Raw genomic sequence first — 19,792 nt, 5'->3', positions numbered from 1 at the left:
CAGTCTGCAGCTGTTGAAACAAACGGGCGCAGTGCCAGCTGGGGATACTCTCCTATCCGTTGAATGTTATGTATTTTTCTCAGCTCATGATCAAAAACATGTTCTGGCAGACTACTAAAAAAAAAAAAGTTTTGCTATTGGCAGTTCCATTTGTTCTAAATTAGTCACAGTCACCAAAAAAATAAAACGATAAATCAATACAATATTTCATATGATTATTAAAATCTGAATAAAAGAGAACAAAACCTGCTCATACAGCAGAGTAAAGGGCCATCGAGTTAAAAGGAAAATAATAACAACAACAAAACATTTCAGGAAGACAAAACCATGGCACATTATTTTTAGCTGGTCAAAACGACTGCTATTCTTTTTGCATAGAATAACTTCGGTAACACCACGTTAACGGCGGGAGCTACCCTGCTCGACTATTCAGAGCGTGTAACACTTTAGCCATTCCTCTCTGCGCCATCTTGGTGGGTGCTGGATATTTATTGAACACAACTGGAATACTTGGAAAAACAGAAACCACTGTTGATAAGGCACTTTAGATTTTTTTGATCCTTTGACGCTCTCTATGTCTGATCCTTGCGAACTTTTTTTTTTTCCCCCACTGGTTTGGTCTTTACTTTTCCATCGTATCCAAGGTAACAGCACTTTTTATTTCCCCTCACCCACTCGGTTTTTCTGTTTTCTCCCATACTGTTATTTTTTTTTTTATTAGATTTTTCTGATTTTGTAACTGCAAGTAAAGTATCAAAAGCTAAAATTGCCAAAAATAGATTTTTATATTTTTTTTCCTCATCTCCAGCACCCTGTAAAATTATCTATTTTTTTGTTCTCTTCTGTATTTGTATATGCAATGACAGATATCTACATTTTTATATAATTTTATATACATACATATATATATATATATATATTTGTGTGTGTATATATATATATGTATATATATATAAGACGTATGTATAAAGCAATTTGAACAGGCAGGCATGGCTTTCACATCCTATTTTTTTCTTGAGAGAGTTGAACGAAGGATTGTGGGCTCAGAAGTCAGACTACCATCAACAGGGAAGTTGTGACACATTGTGGATGCGCTTTCGGATTAGAAATACGTTTCATCAGTTAAACAAAGAAAACAAAATGAATATTAATAATATGGAGGTAGGCTTCAATTAATGCCGACCTCATGTTCTAATGATGGGTTAAAAATAATCAAAGGATGTTTTGGCAAATATGGCTGATGAAACAACTTAATATCATGATAGACGCATTTATGTACAGAACTTCCAACGTGCCCTTCCCCCTGGCTATGCACTGTAGCATGTTGATTTAGTGTTAATTGCCTGTGTTCCCCTCAGAAAAAAAAAATAGCAGACACGGGTCAAGGGGGAAAATTAAAAAAAAAAAATCATCTAACTGACTGGCTTGTCTGTTCCAGCTGAAGGCAGGCACCAAAATATTACACCCTTCCAAACTCTAAAAAAAAAAAAAAAAAAAAAATCACAAAGTGAGCCCTCTGTGAGTGAGATGCATAATTGCAGATATATAATTCACTGGAAAAACCCTTTGGCTAAATATGCACACTTATAATACTTTTTTTTTTGTCTTTGTGATCACAGCTCAGCTAATTTTTCCTAAATACATCAGGCACTGTATAGTGGATGTAGTGTGGGTGGGGTGGGGGTGGGGTTTGGAGGGGGCGTAGCAATGGCCAGTAGCTAATAAGCACTGCTCCAATATCCCCGAAGCCTCCGCAACACCCTACTTTCATTGTAGTATTAAAACACACACACACACAAGCACACACACACACACACACGCGCACACCCATCAGCCCAAATAGTGACCTTCCCATCTTGCCCTTCATGTCTTGCCTGCTTCAAACATTAGATTGCATTTTTCCAGAGATAACCACCTGCCTTATTTAAGCAAAGCTAATTAGTCAAATATGGTCAACAGAAAAAAAAATCAAATAAAAATAAAACCCAAGTGAAGAAAATGACTCAAAAGAAAAGCATTAAAACAAGACAGGAGAAAAAACAACACATAAATCATAAAAAGCTCCTTTTGCAATCATTTGAGCCATGCTTTTTTTACAAAACAGACAGAAAGCTGTTTAGAAGGGCACACCCAGAATGTGTCAGCTCATAATTACATTTTTTTGTGAATAAAAATGACAGAGTTTAAAACAAGTTAATGTGAGTGTATGTTCTCGTTCCTTCTATTTCTTTTTCTCTACCAGTAGGGTGGGTGCTGGATCAGGGTGGGAGCAGGTTGGTGCTCTTACACACACATATGTATATCTTATATATATATATTTTTTTTTCGGGGCGGGGTCAGGGAAAGGGGGGAGGGCGGGGCGATGTCATTACTCTGAAACCAAAAAAGGTTTTGCGTCAAATTGATGCTGAACTTTTGATTCATACTAAGTGAGGTCACCAAATCAGAACGATTAAAGGGAGGGCCGGGTGGCCAGGGTGGGGTAGGGTGGGGTGGGGGTGGGGGTCTTTATTGCTATATAATTCAGTGCAGATTCATGAGTAATACCACAAACACATCCACCCAGTATATGATTCATGAAGAAAAAGAAAGAGAAAGAATGGGAATTGAACTCAATGAACAGAGGGAAAAAAATGAATAATACACAACTTTTGTTGGGCTATTGTTGTGTTGAAGGTTCTGTGTTGGTTTCTACTGTTTTTTTTTCTTTTTTTTTTGTCAGAACGTGTTAGGGTAACTGTACGGGCAGGCGCCTCTCTCTCTCTCTCTCTCTCTCTCTCTCTTTCACTTGCGTCCGAGAGGCTAGCAAAAGGCAATTACCAGTTAACTGATCAGCAGGCAGGCTTGGGGCGGCTCGTCATTGGGTGAAGAGTTCAGAGGTCAGAAGGTCATGTGTTAGTTGCCGGTGGCGGCTAGGTGGTTAGAAACAAAAACAAAACAAACAGAAAAAAAAGATAGAAAGGATATTAGTGTCAGCAAGAAGAGACTGGAATGACATCATTTTAACAATAAAATGAATGCAATCTCTCAATGTCGCCCCCCTGCTCCTAATCCCCCTTTGCCAACATCATGAGATGAATCCCCCCCCCCGGCTAATCTCATCATAATCATGACGTTGTCACGTCATGATCCCAACTACTTAAGCCCCACCCCAGAAACAGGTAGCCCTGGCGGTTTAATTTTAAGCGCACATTGCCCCCAAAAACCAAATAAACAGAAGCAAAGAGAGGCCGAACAGACAGACAAATATCTAGTGTTTTAGTGTCTCTCAGGTTGAAGTGCAAAGTTACAGTGTGATTAGTGTTAAGGAGACTGAATGACGATAACTACTGTTATGTGAAGGATAACTGCGACTAATGTTAAAATGTGCAATGAATAGATGAATCGCTGTTTTCCGATTCTTTCTCTTTATTTAGCAGTATATTTTTATAGAATATAAATATACACAAAACCATAAATACATTTGATATAAAATGCTCAAATATAAAATGACAGTACCTCATGTACAACTGAAATATTAAAAAAATGTATTTTAGCTTTATTTCAATGTTTGCGATACACTGGAGAGAATGCAAGCTACCTCAGCTTATGTCTGTGCGTGTCTATTCTTCCATAGAAAAATAAAAATCCAAAATAAAATTCTTAATTTCAAGGTGAAATGGTGCCTGGTAGCAGCATGGCTACTTGTCATCTGCCTGCCATGTCTCTCAGATACAGTATAGAAATGCTTCTCCTTTTTTTTTTCTTTTGCTCCTTATGAGCCGAGGAGATAAATCATGTATGGGAACAAGCCTGCCCCATTTTAGGCTCTAATCTCACATCAGAGGAATGTCATTATACATCTTCAACACTGCCTGCAAAACTACTACCTGTCCCGGCTTCACAGCTGCATTAACCAAACTCTTTTGCCTGAGCTTTGACATATACACACACACTCTACATATAATGTATATGTTAAGTACTAAATGTAAACATAATGTGCATACCACAATCAACCATTTAGCTGGTGTGTGGATGTATGGGGTAGGAAAGGTGGCAGGGGGGGGGGGGGGGGGGGAGGAAAACAAAATAACAAGACAATGTACAAATTCCCAACTAAGGCATTAAGGCATAATAGGCATAATAATCATTGAAATGCATCAGTCAATAAGCAAAGTGTAGCTAGGAGACTAAACTGACCTCTGTCAGCGGTCACAATCCTTTGGTAAGGATGGACCCGCGTGTCATGCCGTCTCACTTTAGTAGCCATTGCACCTAGATTGTAACAGGTCCACAAGGTTAGAAACCATTCACTTTGAGGAGGGGAAAAACAGTCAACTTTTACAGTGATAACATTCACATTTATAATGCTTGGATAATACAATACACAGAATATAACATAATACAGATTATAGTACATATACACACCACGTGGATCTTTCTTTTTTTTTTTTTCTTTTTTTTTTTTTTTTTTACATAGAAAATTGCAGTAGAAAAAATTAATACACCTTTTTGGAGATTTACTTAGTATTTAAAAATGCATAACTTAAGTACTAAAATTCCACAGTGCTCAGTGTTTTTTTTTTTGGGGGGGGGGGGGGGGTAAAGGGTATAGGCGCCTGGGCTGTCTAGAAAAATAATGTGACTCTTCCTGTGGGATCCAGAGAGGAACTGAGAGAAATTTGTCTCTTTATTTTGAAAGGTGGGGAAATCCAATACAGCTCTGATGGTAATTGAATAGTGCCAGACACCACCTGCCTCTCCCTCTCTCCTTCATTTTCCCTCTCCCTCTTTCACCATTTCTCTCCAGGTCAATCTGCTCACTGGTGGCAGACGCTGTCATTTTCCCCCATATATTTGTCACAACTGATTTCTTCCTACTGCTGTGGTCGACGCTGCCTCGTGCGCATGACACAAACGGGTGCCTGGCGCTCTTGTGTTCAAGTATTACAAAAATGTGATGTGTGCGGGAATTAAGACAAAAAAAAAAAAAAAAACAAAAAAAAAACGATCGTTCCCAGGGGGAGCGAGGAGGTGCAAAGTAAGTTAAGGATTTTGGTTCTGGCATGGTCAAGAGCCAGATTTGGCTGATGACTACACTACACTGAAGAAGCAGATGGCCTGATATTTTCTTATTCTCAGAGATGGTGACTAGATACAGTAGCGCAGGCGGTCGGAGCCAAGTCCATGCGTGTGTGTGTGTCTGTGTGTATGTGAGAATGAGAGTGAGCATGTTCCACAGGGCCCAGTGTTGCTGAAGGCACCAATCGATAGTGTGAGTAAATAAAATGCACTAAGCTGGTGTAACCCTGCAAGTTAAAGAGAGAAAAGCCAGTCAGCTGCCCCTGTCTGTTCCACACATGACTCCCAGAGGCACCTCAAATACACAGGTCAGCTAAAATCGCATTTGTGTCTGCTGATGCCAAGTGATTGGAGTCAAATTAAAGCTGGAAAGTGACCGACTAAGGCGTCATCTGTCTTACATGGGAAACAGCTTCTATACAACATATAGTACACACATCAGAGTATTACTTCCACAGATGTGGTCTCTTTGGTAGCAAATGTGTTGAGCTTAAAGCACCATTGAGAACAAATATAATATACAGACCCTCGTATTGAACTGTCCTCCTGACACAGAAACTACGGGGAGCGTCAGGTATCAGCACAGGGCTCCAGTTCAAGAGGGGTGAAGCTAAGACAATGGAGAGAGGGGGAAGGAGGAGAAAAAAGGAAAGACTGAAGGAATTTAATGAACATCCCCAGTGGGAGTGAGAGAGGGACTATCTACAGGCATCAAGGGCTGCCTGCAGAGAACAGCGCACAGAAATGATTTCAAAAGCTGCAGAAATCCAAGGGGATCTGCCGCCAGACTGAATATGCCTCCAGGCCAGTGCATGAAAGGGTTAGAGAGCAGGCTGCGAGTATGTGAGTGTGTGTCTGTCAGTGTGTCTAATTTCACACCGAGGCAGGTCTTCCTATATAAACCTTACAGAGAAAGGGGCAATGTAAACCTGAGAGCACAGCTGTTTGGCTAAAATGTAGCTAAAACTCTGAAATAAACCAAATTATAAACAGACTCTTCTATTAGCCTAAGCCCTCACAAGGTCATTTTTGTCCCCCTTTGTCATTTTAATATATATATGTCCATATGAGCCATATAGCTGGTCATCCCATCACCAAGAGCTTCACCAGCACATCCACCCCGTGACTTTGTTTTGATCCTCAGGTGGACACGACATATTTACCTTTCAACAAGTCCTGACTGTGGCTCAGGGAAGCTGCATCCAGCACCCCAGCTCCGGGGTAAAACAAGCTGCCCTCCTGTCCAGGTTGGCTAAAGCTGGCCGCTGTACCTGCTGCACCCATGCTTCCCCAGGCTCTCTTACCTAGAACCCCACTGTGCTCGATGGGGTACTCCAGCAGGGAGGTGGGTGCCAAGGCGTAAGGGTACTCGTATGGGGTGGTGTAGATAAGCCCGCCATCCGGTGTGGGAGGCACCAGGGTGGGGGTGCCATTGGGCAGCATGGCAGCCATCTGAGTGGGCCGGATGAGGTTCATGATGGGGGCCCCAGCTGGTGTTGGGGGCCGGAGTGCCGGAGGAGGCAACACCTGACCTGCAGGGGCCGCTATGAGGCGGGGGCCCTGAGCGGCTGCCGCCGCCGCTGCAAGAGAGAACGCAAGGGTGGCTGCCATAAGCAAGAGAGCGAAGGACAGGAATAGAAAGAAAGAAAGAAAGAAAGGGGACAAAAGATAAAGTGTAGTGTGGTCGATCATTATCAAAGATGGACATTGAAGGGTGAAAACACAAAGTGGGAAAAGGAGGCAGAACGGAAAGTAGCAGGGAGAGAAGGAGGAGAGGAGCAAAAGGGAAAAATTAGTCCATGCAATGATCATGGTGGTGAACCACAAAAGCGACAATCTGTTGCAAAAAAAAGGTCATCAGGGCCAAACGAAACAAAAAACATAACCCCTTACACCAAAACACAAGCACAGAACACTGCTGTCATCCCAATGCATTTCAAGCAATCACCATAGCAGCTACACATTCATCTACAGCGAATGCCATATGTGAGGTATGACACGGGTGCCAACAGAAATGGAGCTGATGACTGTATGTAGGCCAGGTGGTAGTTCTTACTCAGTTATAATAAGAAGGCTTCAAGTAATCTAAAGAAACTTTATACAGTCAGCAGTCCATTTAGGTTGGATGACAAATGAACACACAACTGTCATTTTTCAAGAGCTTATGCATTAACTCCTACTATGACCCGTGCCACACAAGCTTCCCCAAAAGGCAGGTTGATTAAATCAATTGCTATTGTAACTGCGGTTAGGTGGTGGGCTAGTTCATCATGGCTACCATTCAAGCAGATGTTAAATAAATTTGAACGTTGAAATTAATTATTGTAACCCCATAAAATCTGGACTAAGATGATATATACATTTCTAAATATCATAGGTGATCACAAAACATTGCAGATGTGTGATCTGGTGACTGGCATGCAGAGTTGAGCGGGTGGAGTACAGTGATGTGCTGAAAGTCGGCCAAGAGCAAGTAATAACAGAGCGACTGCGTCTGGATTGCAGGTGAAAAGGATGGATGGAGGGATGGTTGAGGAGGAAATAAATATGGAGGAGAACAGAGTAGAAATAGTCCTACTCATGGTTGGAAAACTAAGACTGTGTGGAGAGCCTGAGACAGAGATATATAAGAGTATGTACACATTAGATCTGACTAAACATGAATTTAAATGGAGGTAAACTGCATTAGTTAATAAAGATTCAGAAACAATGTGTATTTATCCTGATATAATTATATGTTGTTAAAATATTAGTTATGTATGGTGAAAAGCAGATGGATCGTCAGCTCACTTACGTGTTTTGACATTGTTGTCTCTGTATGTCCCATTGAGAATAGCTAGCTCCATCAGCTGCATCTTCTTCAAATTGTCCTCTCCCTCCGCCTGCGAAAAAAAAAAACCAGACATTTTAATATGAATTCACAATAACACGCTGCACACTAATTCCACATGAGCGGAGGCCCCTTCACAGGCCAGCTGAAACAATCTACATGACAACCGTTTCACCTAACCACTTGCCTGGGTGTTAAACTGCTTCAGAGGGGCAGCTAAATCATTTGGACATGACATGTCATCTGTTCACCAGAAGCATCGTTTGGATTGGGTTTGGGGAAACAGAGATGGAGATAAGCTTAAGTGCTGTTGTCATGGCAGAGTGCCTTGTTGTTGCTAAAATGCTGACAGAGACATTAAGTGTAGGAATGCATATTCATAATCCATATCAGAATGATAATTACTGTAATTTTCTTTGCTCCCTTGTGCGCAATCAAATGCGCAATAACCGCCCTGGCTAATGTCAGTCCTGTCAATTAATGTTTGGATAAATAAATACAAAAGCAGCAGCCACTGTCATTATTGCCAAATTAGGGGACTGAAATTATTCACGGAAAGCAATTAAGATAGCACCCCCTCCTCCCACTCACACCCATCGCATTCCTCCCCCCTTTCCTTTTCTGCACACCCCTTCCACCCCCAAATTCTATTTCCCCTGAAGCAACTGAACACTCAATAACCATGACAACACAAAAGCCCCTGTGATTTTCCAGGTTGTACATCATAATTTAAGCAGGGCCTTATGTGAATTATTCTCCAAAGAGCATGGTTGCCAAGACAAGCTGACCTCACGGCAACCTTAAGTGAACTTTGTGCTTTTTTTTTTCCTGCTGTAAAATTGTCACTTGCTATTTCAACTCACAAATGGGCAGCGAGTGCATACAGTGAGCATGTGAATGCATTGTGTGTACAAAGAGTAAGGCGAACCAGCCTGTTGCGGTGGCAGTAATAAAAGCAGAGGCAGATACTGAACCTCCTCCATTTCTCTATTCTGTCTATGCGCAGAGTCTCCTGGACGAATTCACAGTTCAACAACAGTCTGCCGCTCCATTCAGAGGACGATAAGGAAAGAAAAGACGTGGAAGGGAGGAGAAAAAGAAAAGGGAAAGGAAGAAAAAAAGAATGGGGGCTCAGAGTTAAGCCCTCCCCTGAGACGCCTCTTCAACACAGCCGTAGAGAGAGGAAGAGAAAGAGCGAGGTTAAGCAAGAGAAAAAGTGACAGAGACTGGTCTCCCTTGACTAAATATAAGGCAGTGGCTTCAGAGCAGTCAGTGCTCTGCTCTGTGTGTGTGTGAGTGCGTGTGATGTTTAGTGTACCACAGAGCTGCCAATTAATGACGCAAGGAAACTCTCTCTTTTGCTGCCTCCACTGTGCCGTCTTTCTTTTCTCTTAATGAAAAACAAAACCCAAACTTTTGCATCACTGTTCCCGACAAAAGGACAGATTAAAGGCTCGTAATGCAATCATCATTGAGGCAACAAACAATTCACAATTTTTATCAAGCATTTTTAAATAAATAAACTAATTAGCATCTTAAGTTGTTTCGAAAATGAAAATAATTACTTGCAGGTTAAGTGCTATTTTGCTTCCTCACCATCAACCCTCCCAGAGGGTGATGAAGGGACCACTTGACATGCAGCATCAACACTAAGTTAACATAGCCCAGGTCAATGGCTAACATGCCTAACATGGACCAAATCATGCTGCAATCTCTGTGTAAGCAATTGTTCACATGGATGAACCAGCCCTGAAACAGCTGCCTATCACACACCTTCTGTATCCAACTCCTCTCGGCCTTTCCCCCCATTTCTCTGTGATACTCTCATTTTCATGTCACTAAGTCAATCTGACCATGTGTTGTACAACCCTGTCTGTCAGTCTGCTACAATTTAGTAATGACTCTCAGTCAGTCAAAACAGGTGTTTTTTTTAATTTTTGTGTCAGCAGTTCTTTGGAAATAGGCCAGCATGACTTACTAGACAAATTGAGAATGAGGAAAGTAAAGAGAAAGAGCCTAAATATAATAAAAACTGGAAAAAAGCACATATATTGTTGCCTGCTTTTAGCAGCAACAAGCTAAGAAGATAATGAGCATTGTGCGTTCTGGGTGTTGCTCTATAGCTTCTTTTCCCCCTCTTTGGCATAAGTGAACCACACAGCCCCTTACTGAGGTCTCTGTAGCATTGCTTTTACAGACAATCAAGATTTATATGGTCTATCTTTTCAGCAGCAAAGTATGCCAGTTAACTTTTAATCTTGGTCTTTGTCACTGTATGGAGAGCAGTTTCTCTTGAGACCATACATTCTCTAAAAACACACAGGCCTTTGGCCTTCCAATACCAGTTGGAACAATCTGTCTTCTTGCCTCTCAAATGATGTTCAGGCAACCCTTGTGAACAGTGTATCACTAGTACAAGTGCAAATATTCACTCAGTACTAGACTAACAGCTGCCCAAATATGCTCATTATCTGATTTTAAAAACGTTAGAGGACTATATGTGAGAAAAACTGGCTGCAGATCAGTACAAATGCATGCTGGGATATGACTGTTAGAGCTGCCGTTTGAGTGTGTGTTGTATAATGATGGATCTGCAGAGTTGTTGGGGTTAAATGGGCGCAGGGGAAGAGGGTGCCACCATCCATCCAATTCTGCATAGGTGGCACGCCGCCTGTTGAGAGGAGAGAGACACAAAATAGAGGGCAGCAAGAGGGGAGGAGCACAGATGCTGCTGCTAGGATGAGGTGTGTGTTTGTGTGAGAATTGTGTGTATTCTCAGTGGAAGACTGCTGATATAGCTCCATCTTCTCGCTAACACAGTTTGTTAGCTAAAGCTCCCAAAAGCTGGCAGATCATTTCTGTTTTACAACATTTCTGAAATGAGCCATTTTATTTTCTTTTCCTGCATCAAAATACAAACTTCCTTCTGCAACATTTCAGCACTTTTCTCTGTTTTTATTTTCTATGCTTTTTGAATGTTTGGAAAGTGTCTTCAATATTAGGCCTGAGGTTTATACCTCAGACAGAAATGATGCAGACTACAACTGTGTGAGCAGAACAAAGATGAGTCTGATGGCATGGCTGTAGTGGAGCTGGATTAAAGTGTGTAATCCCTGGTGCACGACAACTTTAACACTTTAATTCTGCCTTGCTCAAAAGTGTCATCACAATTAAGACACTCCCCACTCAGCAAGCATAACCCAGAATAAAACATTGTTTCAGACACAGCCATCACTAGACTGCATGCGTGTGTGTCTGTAACGATCTGGCTGCTGGAATACCCAGGAGAGGAATAGCTGCTGGATTACAGAATGAGAGGAATGAGCCAAGGAAGTTTTCTTTTATCATCCCTAACATACGCACATGCATGTGTGTGTAACGGACACGCACACACCCTCACGCTGCTGTCCATCAGTGAAAAAGCCACTCAATAAAGCTGCTCTATCCACAAGAATCAGATTCAATCAATGAGGCCTATTTGTGAAATCAGCAGAGCGGTAAAAGCTATCAGGGACAAGCAAGACAGAGGGATGAGGGAAGGAGGGAAAAGGAGGAGGGAGATGGGAGTGTGATGAGCTAAAGTAGGTGAGCCGTGTCCCACTGCTTACCTGACAACCCTGCGATGAGGTCACTAGATGCATGCTAAATCACCGTCATGCTTCACCCTTTTGTGCCTCTTCTGATCAAAGCTTATGCCAATATGTTTGAGGAATACAAACTGTAACTAATGGCAGTTGTTGCAGACAGCAGAGCTTGGTATATGCAGCATGTGCGTTTGGGCAACAATAAGCAACAGATGAGTGACTTACTGCACTTACTGCATTCCCCTCAATACACCAATTCTAGGCCCTTTCCTATCCACCTCATCCACAAAGAAAAGGTACTGGATTAGGTCGGGTACATTTTCTCGTCTCTATAGCTGCAACTGAGGGGGAGTTTTTTTTTTGCTCTATCTGGCAAGAGTCACCATCTATGCATCTCAGCTCAGAGACATGAAGTGATGAGCAGAGAGAGAGAGAGAGAGAGAGATACGGAATGAGAGGTGGAACAAAAGAGTACTAGGACGAGAAAAAGTGCTGCAGAGCTAGTACAACAGAAAGTGTGAATGATTGTTTTTGAGTTGGTGGTGAGATGGAGAGATATGCAGGGAAGAAGAAAGGGATAGCTGGAGATATGAGACAAGAAAAGGCAGACAGTGTAGTGAAAGCCAATTTGTCTGCTCCCTAGTGGGCTGACACTGGCTAAGGCCTGCTTTCCTTCCCTGGCCTCACTGCCAGTCATCACAAACAGGCGTTATGCACACATGTGAGTACACACACACACACACATCTTAGGCCTGAGCGGGGCCAGGGTCAGGCTCTCTCCAAACTACTCCAATTACCTCAGCAGTAAACACAGCCTGCCCTGGCTGCCTCCTGGGATACAGAAAGAGGCAGTATGTGTAGAACCGAGAATGAGATGGGAGGGTGGGGGATTCAGAGTGGAGAGGAAGAGGAGGAGGAGGAGGTGGTATTGGGAGCCTGAGGGAGGGAGGAGTAGATGACTTCATGTACAGGGGTGGAACTGGTAGTGGCGGCAGCTGCTTTTTCTCGCCGTTCCCCTCCCTTTCTTCATTCCCTTTTGGTTCCTTCCCAAACTCTAACATGTGGAGGGAAATGATTACTCTTGCCACACTGCCAAGACGACTTATCAACAATTCCACACTCTTCAGAAGTAGAGGGTTAGAGAAGAGGAAGGAACGAGCACTTGTAGCGCGCCTCAAAACATCCTCACACTAACTATATAAAGTGACATGAAAGTTTAATCAATTCAAGCCAACCAAAGAAAGCTTGGGATCTGGATTGGGGTAAGAAATGAAAACACATGTGCAGCAAACCTGATTCCCATGTTTTCATAGAGAGGCCATAAATCTAATAATTGCTCCTGCAAAAACAAATTCTACACACGTCACTCAATCACACCATTTTTCCAAGGCTTATAGAAAAAGAAGAAATATAGACACAAAACACATGAAACTCCTTTTTACTGTTCAATGACAGGACCATGTATGAATCAATTTTTTTAACGCTGTACAAACACATCTAACATTTTCCATTTACTCGCCATAAAAACATAATTAAAGAGTGGGTAGGATCAAGTGCTGTATGTCCTTTCAAACTTTCAAAAGGCAATTTTCGTTCCCCTGCCTTGTTCCTCAGCTTTTGTGCACATATCTACCAAGGGAATCAGGCTTCAACTGTATTTTTCTTTTCCCCAAAGACTAACAACGCAATCCCCTGCAACTCTCCTCTCTCACTGTCTTATACCTTCACAACATCCTGGCAAAGCCTCTTTATTTCTCCTTTGCTCCTTTTTCTCGCTCGCAGACAGCTCTGTTAGCAGTGTGCACCATTAGTCATGCTAAACCACCAACACACTAGCTCATTAGCATAGAAGTGAACCTGACTCCAGTCAGATTATTACACACACATCATGGCTGCTCCGCCCCATTACTGTCAATCACACAGCTTTACTGAGGTACAGTTGAAAGTGGCAAGTTACAAAGTCAGGGACTAAGTCTTCTGGTAATACTTCTCTTTCTATGTATGGGCAGCAGTTACAGTCTGAGCCTCAGAAGTGGCACTTATCTGGGTCTACGGGGCTTGTAATGGCCTTTTATTGTGCTGGAGAAGAGTAAAGTGGGCAGCCCGGGTGTTCCATGGTAACCCCATCAATGTCTGCTGACAGACCTACAGACCGCAGACTCGGTGCCACCAACAGGACAAAGGATAGGAAAGAAAAATATTTTATCTTTTTATACCAGCGTACTGTACTGTCTAGAATCCAAAGAAAAAAAATGTTTCTCTCTCTCATCAAAAGCATTTCCAACAAGAGGAAAAGCTGTGTGGAAATTCTGTGTGATCTTGTTTATCCTCAGAAACTGGGATGGAATTCTATGTACCATAACAGCATTAAGAAGGGATTAAACTTCATAAGAGTAACTAGAATATATATATGTATATATATAAATATATACAGATGCAACAACACGATTTAGATATATTATTAAAGCTTGTTGGCCTGCAGTGGCTTTGACAAACAAATGATGTTACTAGCTAAAAGCATGAGGGATCATGCAGTGTCTCCATGCTGTGCGGCCCAACAAACAGCTGTCTCTTTCTGTTGTACCCTCTCATCGTCATTATCATGTTCCCTGCTTAACAAAAAAAAACCTCCTTCTCTTTCCTTTGCCTTTGCCTCCTCTCCCTTTCACAATGTGCACTCCCAAGTCCTACCTTATTCAGCCATGTCTATTCCATCTCCCCTTGCACTTTCCTCTCTGTTTCCCCGCCTCTCCGTTTATCCCTCATTCCACCATACTGCCAGACGGTGTATTGTTCTGTTGCTGCGATCCTTTAATGCCATCCAATCGAGCAGGGAATATCTTGAAGGGATTTGGCCAGGGATGATTTGGGAGCTTTAAATACAGCTCGGGGATTTGCATCAGATTCAGAGATCCTGACTCAGAGCTGATCACGAGAACCTTCTCCTAAAACAGGGATCGAGGCACCTCCCGCAAGATTTGGAATCAAATGTGGAAACCTAAAAATTTTATTACATATGGTAGTGTTACAGATGTTATGTGCCTTCTCGGCCAAGACAAAAACACTGGGATTTCAGCATAGCTCTGGGAACAACAGCAAAAAAAGACAATCCAATCCAAGTAACACCATGGGACAACCAGTCAGCAATAAACCATGAATGAACATCACTGCAAAAACTAGTGAAAAGGGGACTGACAAAAACAAACCAGATGAACCCAAGTGAGATAAACAATATAAGCAAAGCCTCTACACACAAGATACCATGGAGGAGGCAGAGAAATCCATCAGTCCAGAGCTAGCTGGTGGAACTGAGAGAATGGAGTTTGAAATGACTTGAGCGATGGCTGGTAAAGCGAGGCATCACAGACTGTAGGAGCTGAATTTGATGGGCAGCCTTTGGGCTCTCTAAACGCTGAGCTCTACACAATCCTATTTTCCTGCCTAAACACTGGGACACGGTGTCACCAGAGAGGCACAGATGAAAGCAGCATGTGTGTATGTGTGTGTGCATGTCTGTATGTTTGTGTTCCCACTTCACAGATGTTGTAGCTTGGCCCTAGTGCGGACCCTGGGGAAGTTCAGAAACTGCTGTGGGTGGACAACATATGAAGTGGCATGTGCAACAGACAAAGGGACAATGTGGTACTTAGACAATGTGCACAAGTCTCGATCAGCACTGAACCTTTAGATGCAATGAGGCCCAACTGCAACTCTTCTCCGACCCAATCAACCCAGAGGCATATGCTCACTTCTGCATTTTCTTGCCTCTCTGTAAAGGGATTAAGGGGACCTTCAAAGAGAGGCAGAGAGATTGGCCAGGGGCCTGCAGGGTCCCTCTTCTCACCACTGGAGAACCAGGGCAGATTAAAAGTGCCCGGGTCTCTCAGCCTGCCTTGTTAGCCGCCTTCTCCTCCTACCAAGTGCATTAGGACACTTGAAAACCTCCCCTAGAGGAGCCAAGCACAACCAGGTGGATTAGGAAGGAGGTTATTTTAGAATGATATGAGGGACCTGGGTGGTTAGGGACTGAAATGCACGTGCATGTGTGTGAACCAAAATTAAAAAGACAGTACAAGTGGGCAAGGCAATTTCGTAAGTGGTGCAGAGGGCCTGTGTGTGTGTGTGTACACAGAATGCACCTTCACAGGGGATCAAGCCGGACATAAAAATCTAAATGAATGAGGCCGGAGAAGAAACAGGACTAATTCCCCTCAGAGAGAAATGAATGAGATGGATTAGCAACAGGATGATGTTTCAAGGAGAAATAAGAGAATGAAGAACTCGAGAGAGTTATTATGCTGTGATGAGGCTTGGTTCAGGACCATGAATGGTGAACCATCACAGAACACAGACAGTAACTGACAAAGCAGCAGCATATCAGTCTCATCTAGCCTCTGGACAGATGCACATACATAAGAATTCTGCCTAAGAGTGTTTTCACACCAAACCTGTTTGGATAGAACAAATTCTGGTATGTTTATCCAGTTTGTTTGGGCTGGGGAGGAAGCTGAAAATTGGTCTTGCGTTCAGTCCAAACAACAAAAATATTATCACAGTTTTATTCCTAGCAGACTCTGGTTTACTTTTGGCAGACAATCTTTGTACTCAGAAAGCTAACAGACTAAACTTACATTTAGAGATAGACACCACTATATGCAAATGTTACTACTTTATCAAATCTCTTGGCATGCCTTCCCATTGTATATCAGCAAATTAAAGTATAGGAGGACAGGACCATGGAAGGTGGCCATTTTGGCAGGTTGTTTCCTACAGGCCTCCTGTTACTTTAGGGTCAAAACCACCTGCTTGCCCCTCTGGAGATGAGAATGGATGGCAGATGGTGATGTGGAGCGAGCAGAAAGGCAGTGGAGGAACCCCTTGGGGCAAGACCAGGCCAAGTCTCTCCTGTCGGATTTGGCCTTCAAGACTCGGAACATAAGATAGAAGCTCACTCATTACAGATAGATATTTTATTGATCCAGAGGGAAATTCAAGAACTGCATGTAGCCGAGCGATGCAAAGTGTGTACTGGAGAAACGTGTGTGAGACATTTGTCTTATCTCTCTCTTAATATCACTTTTGCTCAGCAATGCTCACATATTTAAAGTTGAAAAGTGAAAATAGTTTGGTGGCTAAAACAAAGAAAATGAAAAGGTGTGCAAACAGTAAAATGTATAATAAATAATAAAGCAAACCTTTTAATGTGACTGAGAGAGGAAAGTACTCTAATGGTCTCCCACCCTGCACATTGCTGTTATAAATACAAAAATATTTTCTATTCGTCTGCTTCTCTCAGAACAAGCACAGCGGAAAGGCACCAGTAAAAATAGCTCCCCAATTCATGTGTGTGTGGTCATTTATTTTCTACTCAGTACTAGTGTACTGAGATGCCAGCGAAGGTCTCTTCTGAGACTGCTCTCAGGTGTTTGAAGTTAATGCCAGCATTTAGGCCAGAGGAACTGGGTCCAAAACCATTTTTTTGTCTACAATGACACCAAAACAGGCATAAAATGACCAGTTAAACCCAAATGTTTAAAGACAAGCCCAAGAGGAGGGGATGTATACATGTCAATGTGCATGCTTGACTTAAATACTCTTCTATCTGACATCACTAATCATGCTTACACACTCATTCATCAAATGACATGTAGTGTTAATCACTATTGGCACAAGTGTCAGAACAGCCACATCTGTTTCCTGTGGTGAATGCTTTGAGTGGTCAATTCCAATTATCCACTTATCTCATCTAGATCATTAATCGGAGGTGATTTATACATCATGGTTTAAGTGTTTGCTCTCTACTGCTCACCTGGTTAAAAGGTTTCAATGCATGTCTATGAGGTAAATGTCTCAAATGTGTTAGCTGGAGCAGAGATGAATTTAAAGGCTGGACAAATCAGTGAGGAGTCGAAAGATAATGATGAAAGAGGACAAGAGGATTGTTAAGAGCTCAAAGGTGACACTTCTGCCAGTCCAGATTTTCTACTGTCTGAGAAAAGCTAAAAAGACTGCACATACCCACATAGACTAAGCAAGAAAACAGCATTGAAGGAGGAGCACTGTGATGCAGCCTCGCCATCTCAAACAGAGGTCACCAAGTCAAGGAAGCCAATTAAAAAGATGATTAACATTCATGTGGGAGATGCGGCGTCTTTGTGCAGGTGGGACGGGCTCACCATTCTCTCAAACACACATATATAATGGGAGCAGTGAACAGCGCAGTCCAGCCTGTTGTAACTGTGGTGTCCTGGGAGGTGGAGATCAAGAGGTTAATATGATCCAATCCACCTCCTTCATTAAGCTGATGAAGGTAATAACGGCCTACAGGGAACGAGAAACCCTCTACCTTCAACCAGCCAGCAAAGATTTCAAACCCATTTGAGTTGGCTGGCACATTGAGATAAGAAGTACTTCTGTAATTTAACACAAAGGCTGCATGGAACAAGAACAAATATTATCACTTGTTTCAAAATCTTCAAAAGCACTGAAGTCTAATAGCATGCATTGCCTAAGCCAATCAGTGCTCATGGATATGGGTGGATATAATGCACGACTGAGGATATGAGCAGGGAAGTAGATTAGGAGTAAATAAGAGGAGAATGGTAGTGATAGGTAGGCCTAACAGAAAATAAACATCATTAATTGGGGAGGCACACATGGATGGATGCAGCCAGATGGTGTTTTGTTCTCATTTGTCATACACTGCTGACAGAGAGAGAGAGAGAGAGAGAGAGAGAGAGAGAGAGAGAGAGAGAGACAGGACAGATGAAAAGAAAGAAAGAGAAAACAAAACAAAAAGAGGTGTTTATTGATTGCAAAGTCATTACACTGCAGCCGAGAAGAGGCTTCCACTGCTTAAATCTAGCTCTGCCTCTTCTTCTCTGTGCCTCAGCTCCTCCAGAATGAGTGATCCTGATGGTGCTGCCATTGTAAACTGTGCCAAGCCGGATGCATACTGGTGAGTACAGACACAACACCCCACAGATAGCCAAGCTTGGCATCCATTAAGGTCCATCTGTCTGCCTTTCACAGAAACACCATCTACTGTATGTTCTTTCACGAAGGTGGTCCATGGCAGAGAAGAAAAAGAGACAAGACTCGGAACAAGAAGAAAAGGTGGAGACAAGTTTACCAAACGTGGTCTTGGCAATACAGGGAGAGCAGTAATCCAAACACGGCAACAAAGTCAGGACTCTAAATTTCTTCTCAACAGTTGAGGCACTGAATGGTGCAACCATCACTTAATTCTTTTATATGTACTAGATGAATGAGAAATGTTAAAAATAGAACGACAAAAAGGGGGAATAAAAGGATGGATGGGGAAAGAGAGGGAGATGTAGCACAAGAGGGAGCAGCGAGCTAGAGTCGGGAGGCAGTACTGGGTTCCCACCATCCCACAAATGGAGAGTAGTGCTTGAGGCTACAGTCTGCTCCGGCTGCTACTGTGCTCACTTTGTTCTCAGCAATGACAGTTTCATTCAGGGAGACATGCACTTGGCTCTCCAGGGCCAAAGCGCCCCTGTGCCAACTAGTTCTTTCTTTTTCAGTGTGCTGTTCTCCTTTCAAACTTAACCTTTCCTGCTTTCGGATTCTCTTTATGTGTGTGTCAGTGTGTGTGAGAGATTCAAAGCTAGCCAGCAACTTCTCTGAAAGTGCTATGGATACCTTGCAGCAAGTGCCGACTGCCTCTCTGCTGAATCAGACGCAGAGCTGCCTGGTATGATCCCAACCACGACTACTGACCAGCAATCAAAGTCTACATTACCAGCTAAAAATGAATAGAATAAAAAAACAAAACAATTTAACTAGTGTTCCCTAGTAATCTGTAAGTAGCCGACTTGTCACTACAAAGCCTAACAATTTAAATCTCTGAGAAAGCATGAGGTGCTGTAGTCAGGTTTGTTTCCAGAGTAACATGTTTACATTTAGATTCAAGGATTTAGCCTGCTAAGGTTTTTTTAGTGCCAATTGCAGCTGATTGCAACAGAATACTTCATTTTTAGATCCTTCAGCAACATTAGAAATAACCACATACAGTTCTATCGTAACATAACTGCTAAAAAAATAAAAGAATATATGCTTAATGCATCTCTTTATTCTCAAAGCACATGAGGAAAAAAGGTGCACTTTAATCCATCCAATGGGCTTAAAAGTCTTAAAGGAAAATGTAAACAAAGATGTTTCTAGCACTTTTCTATAGCACACCTTTAGGCTAAAGTACTCAGGGTTAAATGCATATCTGTCATTTTTTCAGAAGCCTTTCAAACAGAGCTTTGACCTGAGGGGTCAAATGAGAATTGACTTTATCCATAAACTA

At 42.4% G+C, this 19,792-nt stretch overlaps 1 protein-coding gene across 6 annotated transcripts in view; it reads right to left on the bottom strand.

Moving 5' to 3' along the window:
• Window positions 1-566: 566 nt before the first annotated feature.
• The window catches only part of qkia (QKI, KH domain containing, RNA binding a), a 58,950-nt gene continuing 39,724 nt past the window's right edge, over window positions 567-19,792 (bottom strand). Inside the window, exons 5-8 of one of the 6 annotated variants that reach the window (XM_028394677.1) lie at window positions 7,856-7,943; window positions 6,225-6,665; window positions 4,180-4,254; window positions 567-2,912 (exon numbers count right to left, since the gene is read on the bottom strand). In XM_028394677.1, coding sequence (XP_028250478.1) covers window positions 2,896-2,912; window positions 4,180-4,254; window positions 6,225-6,665; window positions 7,856-7,943 — 621 coding nt within the window. In that variant the 3' untranslated portion in view covers window positions 567-2,895. Of the gene's footprint in view, window positions 2,913-2,943; window positions 4,255-6,224; window positions 6,666-7,855; window positions 7,944-19,792 lie in introns of those variants that run through there. The other 5 variants (XM_028394680.1, XM_028394676.1, XM_028394679.1 and 2 more) reach the window with 5 other exon arrangements.

This window comes from Parambassis ranga, chromosome 22 (assembly GCF_900634625.1).
Source record: "Parambassis ranga chromosome 22, fParRan2.1, whole genome shotgun sequence".
NCBI classification, from domain to species: Eukaryota; Metazoa; Chordata; class Actinopteri; family Ambassidae; genus Parambassis; species Parambassis ranga.
Note: the sequence above shows the minus strand (reverse complement) of the source record. Positions and strands in the feature narration are given on the sequence as shown.